Here is a 14,109-nt window from a genome sequence, read left to right on the forward strand (position 1 = left end):
GACCCGTGGGAGTGACGGGGGTGAGGAGGACGTCCACGTGGCTCAAGGCCGTGTTCATTTCCCGACGAAGGCGTATCCTGGCTGCCAGGGCCTTTTCATAGTAAGTCGCGTACGCTTGAGCAGAAAGAACGCGACACCCTGAGATGACGCGACGCTGCACTTCATCTCCAAACCCCTGAGATCGAGAGGCCGTGATGAAGTCGTGCAACGCTCGTTGGTCGTCTTCCTCGGTATCGGCACTCCCAATGCCCTCCTTGGAGCGAGATGCCCGCAAGCTCTTTGATCCCCGAAAGCCAAACCGAATTCCGTCGTACCGTGCCAAGTTCGAGGAAGCCTCCGCGCAGGCGATGACAAAGTAGGTCGGGAGGGCGAGCGGAATGGAGGGGACAGACACGGGCAGCACGTCTGCACCGGCATCGCGCAACAGTCGCGCTCCCTCTTCCCAGGCCGTCACCGCACTTCCCTCAAGTTCCTGAATGGCGAACTCAGCAGGAATTCCCACCTTGAGCCCGCGCAAGGAGACTGCCAGGCCGGCCGCCCGGCTGCTGGCGGCCGCTTCCATGGTCCTGTCGAAGCAGGGGCGGTGAGGCTGCTCCAGACAGGTTGAGTCCAGCGGGTCTCGCCCTGCCACTACGTCCAAGACCAGGGCTGCGTCCGCCACAGTCCGCGTGAGCACGCCTGGACAGTCGAGAGAGGAGGCGTAGGCGATGAGCCCGTGGCGCGAGACCCGTCCGTAGGTGGGCTTCAGGCCGACCAGCCCACAAAACGCTGCCGGCTGCCGCACAGATCCCCCAGTGTCCGAACCTAGGGCGGCTAGAGCACTCCCTGTGGCCACTGCTACGGCACTTCCTCCTGAGCTGCCCCCCGCCGCCAGCCGAGGCTTGTCGCCCTTCTCGGCGGCTTGCGACCAAGGGTTGATTGTCTTCCCAAAGTGGGAGAAGAGTGTCGCTGAGCCCATGCCGAACTCGTCCATATTTGTCTTCCCGACCACTATCGCCCCCGATGCCTCCAGCCGAGACACCGCTGTGGCCGAGTAAGGAGGAACGAAATTTGCAAGCATCCTTGAGGAGGCGGTCGTCCTCACACCGGCAGTGCAAAAATTATCCTTGACCGCAATCGGGATGCCGTGAAGCGGTCCCTTCATCACGCTGTGGCGGCCTGCAACAGCAGCCTCCTTCTCCGCAGCATGTCGCAAAACTGTAACGAAAGAATTCAGACCTGACGTCTCCTGCTGACGCGACAGGCAACGCTGCATAACACTGAAAGGATCAGCATTTCCTTTTCTGATCGCTGCTGCAATCTCGACCATCGATACAGCAGACTGTTGCGATTGCGTGCTATAGTTCGTTCGAGTCACTCTCCGTTGCAAGCCGGGAGGTGAAGAGGGAGAGCTCGGACAGGCATGCTGCGCTCTTCTGATGTCGACAGGGCGCCGAGGGCCATCTCGTAACCTCTTTCTGCTCCGTGAGTTACCTAACGCGCGTGAGGGCAAGAGTCGACGCTGCATTGCATTGACTAGTGAGCGTGCTGTTTTGTTTGAAGTGGTGGTGTGAGCGTGAGGCTTTGCGAAACACGCTGGGGTGCTCCAGAGGCGCTCTAAGCCCCCCAACCCCCCTGTGGCAGGCAAATGGGAGAGCGGTTTACTTGCCAACATCCAAAAGCATGTATGCAACCGTGAGGATGTGCACCACAGCGTGTGGTTTTGATCCGATCTGATTTCCGGAAAGGAAGGCCTCAAGGATGGGAATGGGAAGTCACGATTGCGACTCGGAAGTATATGCCTCGAGGCTGTCGCGCACACCATAAATTGATGATCGATGGGGAGGGTGGCGGAGGGGTGCGGGAATGGGGCCGTTGAGTTTCATTGCGTTCGTAACAAGCGAAGACACATAATTACTCATGACCAAATGGCCGTGAATTCTCTTCCTGAACAAGTTGTTGTGTCTAGCATGCCTGATATCTCATGTCGCAGGGACAAAGTCAAAAGGCTAGCGTCCCCTACCATGTTCTGTTCCTTCTCAATCCGTCGACAAATTCCTAATGCATCAATCACCCATAGAGGAGAAATATGCATGAACCCCGGACCACAGGAAGAGCAGCAGGGGGTAGCCGTGGTGCCACTCCGACGAATCTGCATGGGAACATGAACTCAAGCTCACAAACTGACTCGCGATTTGACTGCAACGTGTGCCTGTCCGAGGTGGGGGATCCCGTCGTAACCTTGTGCGGGCACTTGTACTGCTGGCCATGCTTGTACCGGTGGCTGAGCACAAATCATACTTGTCCCGTGTGCAAGGCAGGCGTGACGAAGGAGAACGTGATTCCTCTCTACGGGAGGGGAAGCGAGCAGGTGGATCCAAGGACCAAGACCCGTCGAGGCGGGGCGATCGGTAGGGAGGAAGCAACAGACGTCCCAGGACGGCCTGCAGCACAACGTCCTGAGGCACGACCTGAAGCAGACTCATTTATTGGCGGCGCATCAGCATTCGTGGGTGGAATTCCTTTCAATTCCTTCGGCGCAGCTCATCATTACACGGGCGGCACCATAGGAGGACTGGGACCTCCCGGGAGAAACAGTGCAGTCTCCTTTTCGGCTGGCTTGGGTTTTTTCCCCTCATTGTTTGGACTACAATTTCAAACTTTTACGCCATCATCATCTTCGTCTGTGGCTGCGACGCAAGGGGTCGGATTTAATGGAAGCGGGAATGGTTCTACAGCCGATGAAGCACAGCAAGCATTTCTTTCAAAGCTTCTTCTTACTCTAGGAATATTTACTCTTGGTGTGCTCGTTTTTTGCTGAAGTAGTCTCGATTCAAATCAAGAACTTTGTAAATGTGTAGATACAACTAACGCGAAAAAAAAAAGAAGGAAAGATTTCTGATGGGTCTGATAGGCACGTCAGGAGACAAGAAGACGCTAAAATGATTGAACACAGGAAAGAAAATTGTCAAGGCACCATTCAATTCATCCATCTTTAAAGTTTGGTTTGCTTCAATGTGAAGTCAGGGGCGCGACACTTGCTAGCAAGGGGGGACACCTCGGAGGTCCGTTTCTTTCGGACCTTGGTGCCCCATCACGTTCCGAGATCGGCTGTCTTTATCGCACTCATCATTATGTTTTCCCGTCATTATGCGCTGAACTACGTCATACACCTGGGAAATGACCTGCGATATGAGCAGTGGCCGTTTTCATGCCCTGCAATCTCCTCAACGCTGCTCGCATGGGTAACCTCCTTACAAAGGGGGTGACATACGAGGCCGACAACGTTACCATCAAGCGATGCCTTTTCTGTGACATAGCTGCTGACAAGCAAGGCTCCCGCAAAACGCCAATAGCGTACGAGGATGAACAGGTGCGGTCAGAAAGGGGAGACTGTTTCCATGTGCTTAACGCTACGCAACCCCTCGTACCAACACCGGTAGATTTGACCGCCGATAGGACTTAAAAGCGCCGCGGAAAGCTTGTATCCATCTCCTTGTCATTTCTAATCAGGACAGGTAGTGGTCTTTGCCCCCCTGGAGAAATGCGCCTTGGAACACTGGCTTGTGGTTCCCCGGGCTCACATCCGGAATGCCACTACGCTGCAGCCTACGGACTTGCCCATACTCAAATATATGCGGGACGTGGGTTATCAAGTGCTCAAGGATAAGCAACCGGATGTAAATCTCTCAAAAATGCAGTTTTGCTTTCATATCGAGCCCTTCAACTCTAGTACGTTTTGTGTGTGATTGACTCTTGTCTTGACTTGGTCTTATTTGGCGGGTTGTGTAGTATTTCCTGGAATTAGAGCTGAATTGCGTACTCTAAAATCGAAATTCTACCGACTTCTTCGATTCCCGCCAGTTGCCCACATACATCTCCATTGTCAGGTGCCGCCTTTCATCACGCCGATTTCTGCGTTTAAGTACAAGGAGGGCACTTCTTGGTGTTGGAGCCACGACGCAGTTTGTTCACAGTTGGAGGAGAAACGAAATGCTCGTTGAATGAGATTAAACGAGTGATGAAGTGTAGCAATTGAGACAACAACGCGTGGCTGTCCGGCGACCGCCTGTTATTGCAAGGCTTTTAGATGGATTTATTTATTTATTAAATCCCTTCATAACTGGTGGACAATATTATGTCGTGTCCAAAAATAAGGCATTTGAACCACGCAACAAGAAATTCGTTCAGAGAAAGCATGTGTTGTATCTGTACACGGGAGAAAATGTCATCTGACACGAATTGCCCCAATGCGCGTACTGTGTGTCGCTTTACAAATTCTATTCACAAGGGATTTCATATCCGTGTTTGCGTACAATGCTCCAGAAACACGTCTATATTTAAACGTGTCTACGTGTTTAATGCAGGTACTCAGCCGTCAAGAGACGTGTAGCCCCGGAGGTAAGGTCTCTCACGCGCAGTCTTCCATCCGTTTCCAGCGCTAATGGGACGACTGCCCCACCGTCCCGAAGATCGTACACTTTCCCCCACGTCGCAAGCTTTTCCCAGTCTGCAATCACAGAGTCTGCTGTATCCTCCTGAGACCCCCCTAACCACGTAGTAATGGAGACTGCGATGGCGATGGACAAGTCCCTGGCTGTATCTCCGCCCCTACCTTCCAAGCCACACTGCGCCAAGCAGGCCGCTCGCCGGCCGCGATCCGCGCCCAAGGATGGTACGTGAGGCGCTTGAGCCACGTTGACGCCAATGCCGACAAGATAGTAGGAGGATGTGCCGTCCATTTCGATCAATAGGCCGCTCACTTTCCCGTCGTCAAGTAGCACGTCGTTGGGCCACTTTAGCTGCACTCTCGCTTGAGCCTCGGGGTGGGGCAGAATGCGAACAATCTCCCGTGCGATCAACGTTCCCATCCGAAGAGGAAGCAGCGTGATCGGGTACGTCAGGGCGGACAGGGTCCTCGCTGGAAGCGCCACAGTCAAAAACATATTCCCCGCGCCGCCCATCCAAGCGCGGCCGCTCGTCCCCCGACCCTGAATTTGGGACCCTGCACTCAGCGCTAAGGCGTCAACTCCTTTTTGGGAGAGCGAGTCCCGGCGGCTGCTTGCGAGCAGCGTCCTCATTGCATCCTGAGTAGACCTGACTTCCGGAACCCAAACAAAATGGAGCAGTGTTCCATCACCGACTTCGATGTCCTCACCAGCAGCAAAAGCGCTCATGGAGGTAGCTGAGTGGCAGCGTCTTTCCTTACCCGCCCTTGCGCTTCCAGACTGAATACCGAGCACCGGTGGATTCCGCGACGGGACGATAGAAGGCGCAAGCCGGAATGAAACCGATGAAGAGAAACCGACCGCTACAAAGGCTGCGCTCACAGCTGTTCCAGAAGTATTGGCAAAGACACAACAGCACGCACACGCCACGGTTAAGCGCAACGAAATCCGGTTTACCGTAAACCTGTGCAGATGCATAGAACGCTCTGTAGCTCAACTGCGGAAAGCAAGCCTCCGCCTGCAAGGTGAAGAAAGAGAGGTGAAAAGGTGTGAATCTATCCTTCGCTTTGCTTTGCGACCTGCTAACAGAGAACAGTAATGCCAAAACAATTCATAAACTAGTCATCTGACCGCAGCTTCGGCTGCAAAGGATTTCTAAGAGTTTTTTTGGGGGGGCACTGTGCTAAATAGGACAGGGCTTCTCCCGTGCACTACTAAAACAAAATTTCCGGACTGTTCTCTGGCAATGGATTTTAAAAATAAGAGACCAGTGAAACGATAATTAATTTATATGTGAAAGGGTAGCACGAAACGCTCGCTGGCTAATGATTTGCGGCTTCCCTGTTTCTGCACCCTGGAGAACCACTAAAGAAGCTCGTTGTACCCTTATTTGAGGCACAGGCATCGATCCTTAACGGTGAATCTACAGCGCTTACGCTCTGTGATAGAATTGAACACCTTCTGCGTGACGCCTTGGTCCAAAAATGCGGCAGACAAATCGTGTCGCTCTCAGTGCTGTCGCCTTTCACCAGCAGCTTCGTTGCTCGATCATTGGAATGTTGCACCACCCCTTTGGTCCCTCTGTTTGCGCACGCAAACTTTTCCAAGTTCTATGCATTTATTATCCCTCTCAACGATAAGAATGCAGTGCTCAGATGTTGTAGCCAGTAAAGTTGTGTTTCCCTCCGAGACGCGATCGCTCACACCGCACCACCGTGACAGAACGGCGACTTGCCTCGGAGGAAGATAGGCATGAACGCCCCTCACGCAGTCGCACTCCTTGCATTTCCTAGTCTCTCATTTGCGACACGCTGGCATGTGAGGGATTATGCTCAAGTACAACTTCTTGTATGCTGATTAGGTGACCATTCCTCCGTTTGAGGAGCAGTTTTTCGAGTTGTTCTCTATCCGAATTAAACTGGTGGTGCACTAGGGGAAGTCTGTTCTCCTCATCATGGCCGAAAGGGTCGTGCTCTTCCATGTATTTGACCATATCCTACTTCTACGTTGTTGTAACAAGGATATTCTGCCTGACGTAGTATTTTTATTCTGGGCTTTCACCGTACACGTACTCAGATCGCCGAGGCGACATTCACCTGGAGTGCGCCACCTCTGCGCCGTTGACTTCGCTTCGATCACATCATTCGGGCGCGAAGCAGTGGCAGTTCAGGTGGCATCGGTGGGGGATACATCAGTGGTAAGAAGTATTGTGAAGGTGATACATCCTTACGCGAGTCCCCCCCAGCATCCACCGCCACCGCAACATCTCCTGCAGACCATTACCTCGCAAATTTCTCGATGGCGGATTGGGACGAGCTGAAACGTAAAGTTCGTGGAATTGAGAATAAGTTGGAGGTACGTGCCTTTTCAGCTTGTCCACGGACTCGCGGCGCGTATAATTGCTGCTATTAGGCCTTCAGTCACGAAGCCTTTCGCTTTCTTCCTCATTCGCTACAGGGAAAATGCCAGAAATTTTCGTTGATGGCACAGAGTAGCAATGGAGACACACGTCATGATGAAGGTGAGGTTTTGGTCGCGTTAAGGTCGCGCTTCCGGAGATACAGCCAATTGGAGCTCAAGCGATGACCCGGCGCGCACAACTTTCCAATAACTACAGAAAACCCGCTTTTGCAAGATTCAGAAGAGCTGAACATCGTCGCGGAGATCGAAAGTTTGCTTGCGGCGGTAAGAGATTTACAATCATGCATAGATCCATCAAATTTGGGGTATGACAGATAATTATGGTAGTGTCCCTTGATAAACGTTTGTGAATTCCTCATGAAGGTTGATTTGTCTCGTGTGCCACACCACGCTGACACATTAGCTAGCAAAATGCAATGAGGCGATGGGCCAAATGCTCGCTCACGGAGCGCGACCCTCCAGCTCGGCCGTGCTGCAGAGATATCGAGAAATCTTGGATTATTACGCCAATGACTTTCAAAAAAGTCAGACCGTGCTTCAGCGAAAGCGGGAAACAGCAGAACTGCTTAGTACAAGAGCAGGAGGAAAGCCGAATACTGGAACGAAGAATGGTGCTGACTGGGGCAATCCTCAAATGGATCAGTTGTTGCGGGAGAGAAACGCGATTCATAGTTCACTTCGCGGCGTCGACAGCATACTGAGTCAAGCAATGGAAACGAAAGACGGCCTTCGGGCACAGAGGCATTCATTGACAGGGGCGAACAGCGGTCTTGCGGGTCTGGCTAATAATTTACCGTCTATAAGCCGCGTGGTGGATGCCATCCAACGAATAAAGACGAGAGACAACATCATCATCGGCCTTCTTACTGCCTGCTGTCTCTGCTTTACTATTTGGTATCTTGTATGACTGGAAGGTAGCATATCGAGGATAGAGCCACTTGTACATTCTCATTTTCGTCGCCCGTTATCCTGCACTTCCTCCCTTATCAAGATAAAAGTAAGGAACAAAACAAACACCGGACACACATGAAACGCAAAAGAGAGCACTGCTAAAGGTTTTGCGTATGACACACAGCGAACCCCGCGAACATATGATATCATCTCATGTCTTTAGCTTCGTGATGTCAATTTTCGATGTTGTATATTGTATTTTGCACGTGTGGCGGGTCAGCTCTCAGACTCGCCGCCTCGCCGAGTCTCGCCGTCGCCCGATGACCCCGACGCCTGGGACAGAGGAAGTTATTTCAAGGGCCCACCAGCCAAGAGAATGCGCAGTACCGCAGCATATTATCTTATGGGTGGCTGCTGTACTACTTGTGGTGATCCTGCTCCTACGTGCGTCGCTTCTTTACCTTCATTTTCTCCTCCTTGTGTCTTCGTGCTACGAAAGCAAAGAGCTAGAGCGATGGGTAGACTTGCTTTGGAAAGGCTTTGCTTGCTCGTTCCAAGTACTTTCATCAGTGCATTACTAATTTCCAACCCGTGTTTCAGAATCTTTCTATTTTTTCTACTGCATTCAACAACTCACGCTGCTGCACGTTGTTCTTCCACAAGTCGTTGGTTTGCGCCGATTTTCTTGACTCACCTTTTAAGCATCGTTGCCTTACGATATGATAGTCGCACAAGTGCTATCCGAGCAGCATCCTATGTCGCAGTGCTATGGTCGAGCTAGCTATTGGGATAGCCGTTACACCACGTAAGTCCCAGTGCCAAGAATGCCTCGTCGATGCGCGCCTTCACTCCTTTTTCATGCACACACCCTGTAGGGATCCAGAGCCATTTGATTGGTATCAGCGGTACAGCGGTCTGAAGGGTCTATTAAAGCAACATATTCGCAAGAGTGATTCTATTTTGATGGCCGGATGCGGCAATTCCTCAATGAGTGAGGACATGTACGAGGATGGCTTCACACACATCACGAATATCGACATTTCACGTGTAGTTGTGAACCAGATGCGGGAATCGCACCGAGGAAAGACCAGTATGGTTTGGCAGCACATGAATGCGTGTGCCTTGAACCTCCCCGACGCCTCCTTTAATGTGGTTCTTGATAAGGGCACGCTAGATTCTATTCTGTGTGGAAATGGATCTCTGAATAATGGAGCCATGATGTGCATGGAAGTGTCTCGAGTGCTGAAGGCTGACGGCATCTTCATTGTTATTTCTTATGGCATTCCCGAAAATCGCCTGCAGTATCTGCAAGAAGAGGCTTACTCGTGGCGAGTCAGTGTACACACAGTGCCAAAAGCTCAACTCGATGGCCTCCCTTCTTCCTCTAACCCGGCCGATGGGGATCTTGCCGATGGAAGTTATGGTGGAAGTGTGCACTACGTCTACATTTGTGAAAAAGGGCCGTCTATTTTCAAGTCGTCCTCTACTGGTGTCGAGATGGACGAAAGAGAGTCCCCGCTAAGCTGAGACGATGAGATCGCGGCATGTTACATCTGCCGAAGGGCAGTGACGAGACATACCACCCCTTTCGCGTACCTCGGAAGCTTGTGTGGAGTGTAAATCTTGCGAGGTATAAATCCTCATGAAGCACGTGGAGAGCTTTCGTGGAAAAAACAAAAGCACAGCTTCACAATCGCATCACTAGTCCAGTCATGCAACAGCATAGCCAATGTTACAAGGAAAAAAGTAATGATGACGCGCTTGGTCTTATTTGAGGTCCCGTTCAAGGTGGTGCTCTATGTCTCAAATTTGATAAACAGAGCATACCATTAAAACGCAAGATAGTTTGAAGCGTGCATACGTATCAGACAGCAGTTATTGATACGCATCTTTCTTGCCACATGTCTAGAAGATTTTTTTCGGCGAAGAACGCCTCGGCACGCGACGCACACTGCATCTTGGCGCGTCGGTACTTTCATACTCGGATGACATCTGGGCTTTCGCTTCCTGTGCATTCCTCATGCTCTGAGTGTCGTCCGCGACAAGGAATCCCTGACCAGCCACTGCGGCCTTCTCATAGCCACGAGGCGCATGCACCGCACGCTTGCCCCCACGCACAGAGGTCAGGGTTTCCAAAGTAGCTCTGCAATTCTTTGATTCACCTCCCTCCATTTCGGACCCAGACGTGGTTACACTTACTGCTTTGCCCACTATCCGTCGTCGTGCAGCAGAGACGCAAACGTTGGCAACCCAACCCATGGCTGCCACTACCAGAAGTTTTCCCGTCAGGTTCAGGCTCCAGTGACTATCCGATAACCAGGACGATGCCCACGAGGCTTTGTCGTGCTTGAGTGGTATGGTACTGCAAAGAGGCTGGGTGTCCCTTGGCACATCATCAGGCACAGGCAAAAATGTAATGGGCACTGTACGGCCAAAAAAAGCTTTTAGGTTCAGCTCAGGCCCCGGGCGGCATCGTTCGTCGATTCCCTCCGCCAAGTGGCTGCGAACCCCCCCATCCATCAATACTCCAGGGGGAGGGTCCTCTTCGAACAGGAAAAACAAGGTGGTGGGCAAGGGATCGACGCCTGAGTCCGTTGACCTATCCATAGCCAGCATGAGATTATTCAAGTACATAATATTGTCACAGTGCAACTTTTCCATGTGCTCGACCACCAGAACAACTTCTCCATCGGTACGTCGGACCTCAGCCGCCTGCGCAATGGCATCACGCACTTTAGCTCTTGACGTCACCCAAGCGTCCGGCTCTGCCTGAGACGAATTCCAGTGCAAACAGCCTCTGCGATCGGTAAGAACGCCCAACACTGCCCTGGCTGCGCTTCGAGATTGTGATCCTATCAATGCAAAACTGACCTCACGTCTGATCTCCGCGCTAAGCTTCGTGGCTAGCTGCTGGATGGCCCGAGACTGGTTGACCACCACAAGGGCCTCGGCTGTGTTTGAATGGTAAAATGTGCCATTTCCGATTATGTTTGATTGAGTGCGATAAATTGTGATAGGCGTGACTGTACAAGTTCCGAGAATAGTCCTCACTTACTCAAACGGGTTCTCAGTTGTCTTTCATCCCGAGAGGCTGGAACCATTTGTAGCATTATCATCAGCAAGATGCAGCTTGCCAGCCGAGCTAGCCTGCAGAAAGAGAGCGGAAGCGATAGATCCCTTCGAAATCTCATTGTAGGTCAGGTATTATTGATTTGAGCCGCAAAGCCAAGCCTTGCGACAGTCGTCTGATGGGTCGATCACGACTGCTTATGCAGCAGAGAGGGGGAGATGGATACATCAAGTATCAGCTGAGAATTGGGATTGCTGCGGTTCATAAACTTTTATCATCACATATTTCCGTACAGAGTCTTATCAATATAGAAATGCTGCTAAAGCCTCAAACGTACAGCCCGCTGCGAAAGTATGTGTGTCACGGGGGGCAGGAAGGAGGAGCATGTTGAATTACAATTCTTAGGAGGCGAGAGAAGCCACAAGGTTGAATGAAAACACAGTTAGATTAGATAGCTTTGGCTGAGTTCACCCCTTCACGACAGGTCATTCATACCTGGGAAAGGAAAAATGTGGAAACAGCCAGGAGCCGCAGTATTGTCTCCGTCTCTCAAGCCTTCTAGCCGTTAGGCACAGATAATACACCAGAAGCAAGAGGGCTGTCTCACGGAAGATTGTTTGTACTTCTAGCTAGCGGGTAAGTATTGTTCGTAGACGCTACAGCTGTTGAGTAGGACGCAGCGAGGCGGGGCTCGAGCGATACGGAGTTTTTTGTACGAAAGTCTCGAGTCGTGGGGAGACCCGCGAGCGTGCTAGTTGACCTAACATGTACTCTCCCTCGGAGTCACTCACACTTACAACAGCATCAATGAATAGCGTGCGAGGATTTTGTCGTTTCAATTGTAAAACCGGCACGCTATCATCACAGGGTTTTCCCCTCGTCTCCCTCTGCTCTCCGCGCGTCGCTGCTTTCTCGCTCTGGTGCAGTGGCGGCTCCGAGTGTCTCAGCCTTCGCTGCGTTGGTCCTCTCGCAACATCAACTTCAGCACACACATCGTTCCACTGCAACGCCCATCAATACCTCTTCGCATGCGGCATCGTTGCAGTGATTCATATTGTCGGCGAATCGCTGCAGCCGTACTCGTGTACGGCTGCTGTATGCGGCTCTGTCGAGGTTTCTTGTATCCTCGACTTTTTAACGCCTGCCAAGTAAGGCGTGTGTATTCTGGTGCTCCATTACCAATATGTAATATGGATCCAAGGAGTGGAAGACGCGCCAAAATATCTATGCAGAGTATGTATGACAAGGAAGGCAATCGGCGCCGCCGAGTACGCAGTCGAGTAAATCGGAAGGGCGAGGATGCGGACGAGGAAGGCGATGATGAAGAAGAGGAATATCGAGCAATGCGTCCCCCGGCTCTAGACAGAGTCCGCCCTCCTCCTTTCTCAAGAGGCCGTCCAGGTAAGTGTGCGGAAATTAATGCTGAAAATACGTTAAATGACAATTTGTAGACAAAAACAGTAGTATGGTACACGGTAGTGACGCTCAGTACATGTACTGGCCTCGACTCACGTGTATCATAAAACAAATTGTGGGAGACAGAAGTCGGGAAGAACAGATTACCATTCGGAATATCATGGATACCGCAGGGTCTGAGCGCTGCGCTGCTCTTGGGTACATTTGTGTTGGGTGTTGGCACCGGTGTTACTGTCGATTCTGCAGTTAACACAAACAAGAAAGACCTTGCGTCTCGCGATGCCATCGATAAGAACGCTCCCAACCCTAAGTTTTGCCAGGTCCGGTAAAAGAGATGGGTGAAACTAGGCCAGAAGTAAACAGAGGACGTGCCTCCGGGTGTCGAAGACTGCATCCATCCACATGACTCATGACCTTCATCCTCTCGTCTTCCTTCTTATTACAGCGCTACGGTGCCAGTACATTGGTTCTTGACAACCGAATATTTGTGTCGTTTAATCCTTTCGATGTGTATGTGACGCAGGCGGATGTGAAGCCTGGTTGCGTTTTGCGTGCTGCCAATGTAGTCCAGGCCCTGCAAGGCAGGGGATTGCTAACGGACGAGGAGGTGAGAGTTGCAGTGGGGCGGCAGAGATACTCATGATTAATGTGGAGGATGATAATCGAATTTGCTTTGAGAACGCCGAGAGAAGCACTGTCATGGAGAACATCTTACATGCATGCATATCGTAAAGAACTGGAATTGCTATACTCTGATTTCAATAATTCCTCTCATAACAGGTCAATGTGTGTAAAAATGGCAACAACACGTGGGCATACGTAGGCGATATAAACGACAAACCACAGCTTTCTTGTGTGTATCAATCTGACGACGCGCAAAATGAGTTTCTGGAGAAGAATCCGAAGCTGGGTGTGGGAGAAGACGTGTATGACAAGTAAATTTCTGAATTGGACAGTTTTCCATGTCTTCTGTAAAGCAACAAAACAATGTACCCGATGCTATTATTTGCGTGCAGATGTTATGAAACGCTTTTTGTTTTGCGTGCTCAAAGATGTCATGAAACGCTTTTTGTTTTCCTCCCTGCAGTTGGTTCCTTGGAAGGTGATTGATGTCCGGATACGCTTTGTAAGGTATGTAAGGTTGCTTACCTAAATGGTCCGACATGCTTCATTTGAGTTAGGTTGGATACTTTAGCTCTATACAATGACTCAAACTACTAGCGATCCTGGTTTGTGGTGCTGCAAGGGCCTCACAGCCTATCACGTGACAAGCCCGACCTGAGTATCCGACATTGAAGGAGTGTAGTTTGGTATATCAGGATAAATGCCCTACTCCCAACGCCTGTAATTTTAAAGCACGTATTATTGATTTACTTCAGAAGTGAAGCAGAAATACTATTGCACTTTAATCGTTCTAAAAAGCGGGAACCAGAAGCCGGAGGATTTAAATTTTGAATTTTCAATCGTCGTGTTCGAGTAGAAGCGACACGCGCGTTGGTCGTGTGCTTCGTGTGGAAATTGCGTGATATGCAAGCACCATGTCTTTCCTAAAAAGATTCATATTATCTCAACCTTTTTTTAAACTTCATGAAACAATGTCATTTACAAACTGATTTGATTTTCTAAGTGGTATGGGCGGTTCGCAAGTTGTACTGCGTGACATGCTACGCGACTGTGAGGCCTTCTCACTCCTTCGCTCAGTAAGTAGCCTTATTATGTACACATATGTTTGTATGCAGTAAGCCAAATTTCCGATATCATCAAGTCAGCACGCATAGAAATCTCAAACTTGTGTTTTCATCAACTCACGTTTTCAACGTTGAATCCTTTTTGAAAGAAACATTCCAGTAAAAACAGAAATTTAGCACCCTCGCTTTCGTCACT

At 50.7% G+C, this 14,109-nt stretch overlaps 2 protein-coding genes across 2 annotated transcripts; both read left to right on the forward strand.

The window, feature by feature from the left end:
* Positions 1-8,612: 8,612 nt before the first annotated feature.
* On the forward strand, positions 8,613-8,772 carry NGA_2066820 (protein kinase domain containing protein; the record flags this gene model as incomplete). Its single annotated transcript, XM_005856073.1, has 1 exon — positions 8,613-8,772. A coding segment is annotated over one exon (160 nt), but the record flags the coding sequence as incomplete, so codon positions are not given.
* Positions 8,773-8,811: 39 nt separating this feature from the next.
* NGA_2067200 (protein kinase domain protein) lies at positions 8,812-9,535 on the forward strand (the record flags this gene model as incomplete). The annotated part of the gene is made up of 1 exon (XM_005856074.1): positions 8,812-9,535. A coding segment is annotated over one exon (455 nt), but the record flags the coding sequence as incomplete, so codon positions are not given.
* Between the last annotated feature and the right edge of the window lie 4,574 nt (positions 9,536-14,109).

The sequence above is a fragment of the Nannochloropsis gaditana genome (assembly GCF_000240725.1).
Source record: "Nannochloropsis gaditana CCMP526 unplaced genomic scaffold scaffold046, whole genome shotgun sequence".
Classification (NCBI taxonomy): Eukaryota; class Eustigmatophyceae; order Eustigmatales; family Monodopsidaceae; genus Microchloropsis; species Microchloropsis gaditana.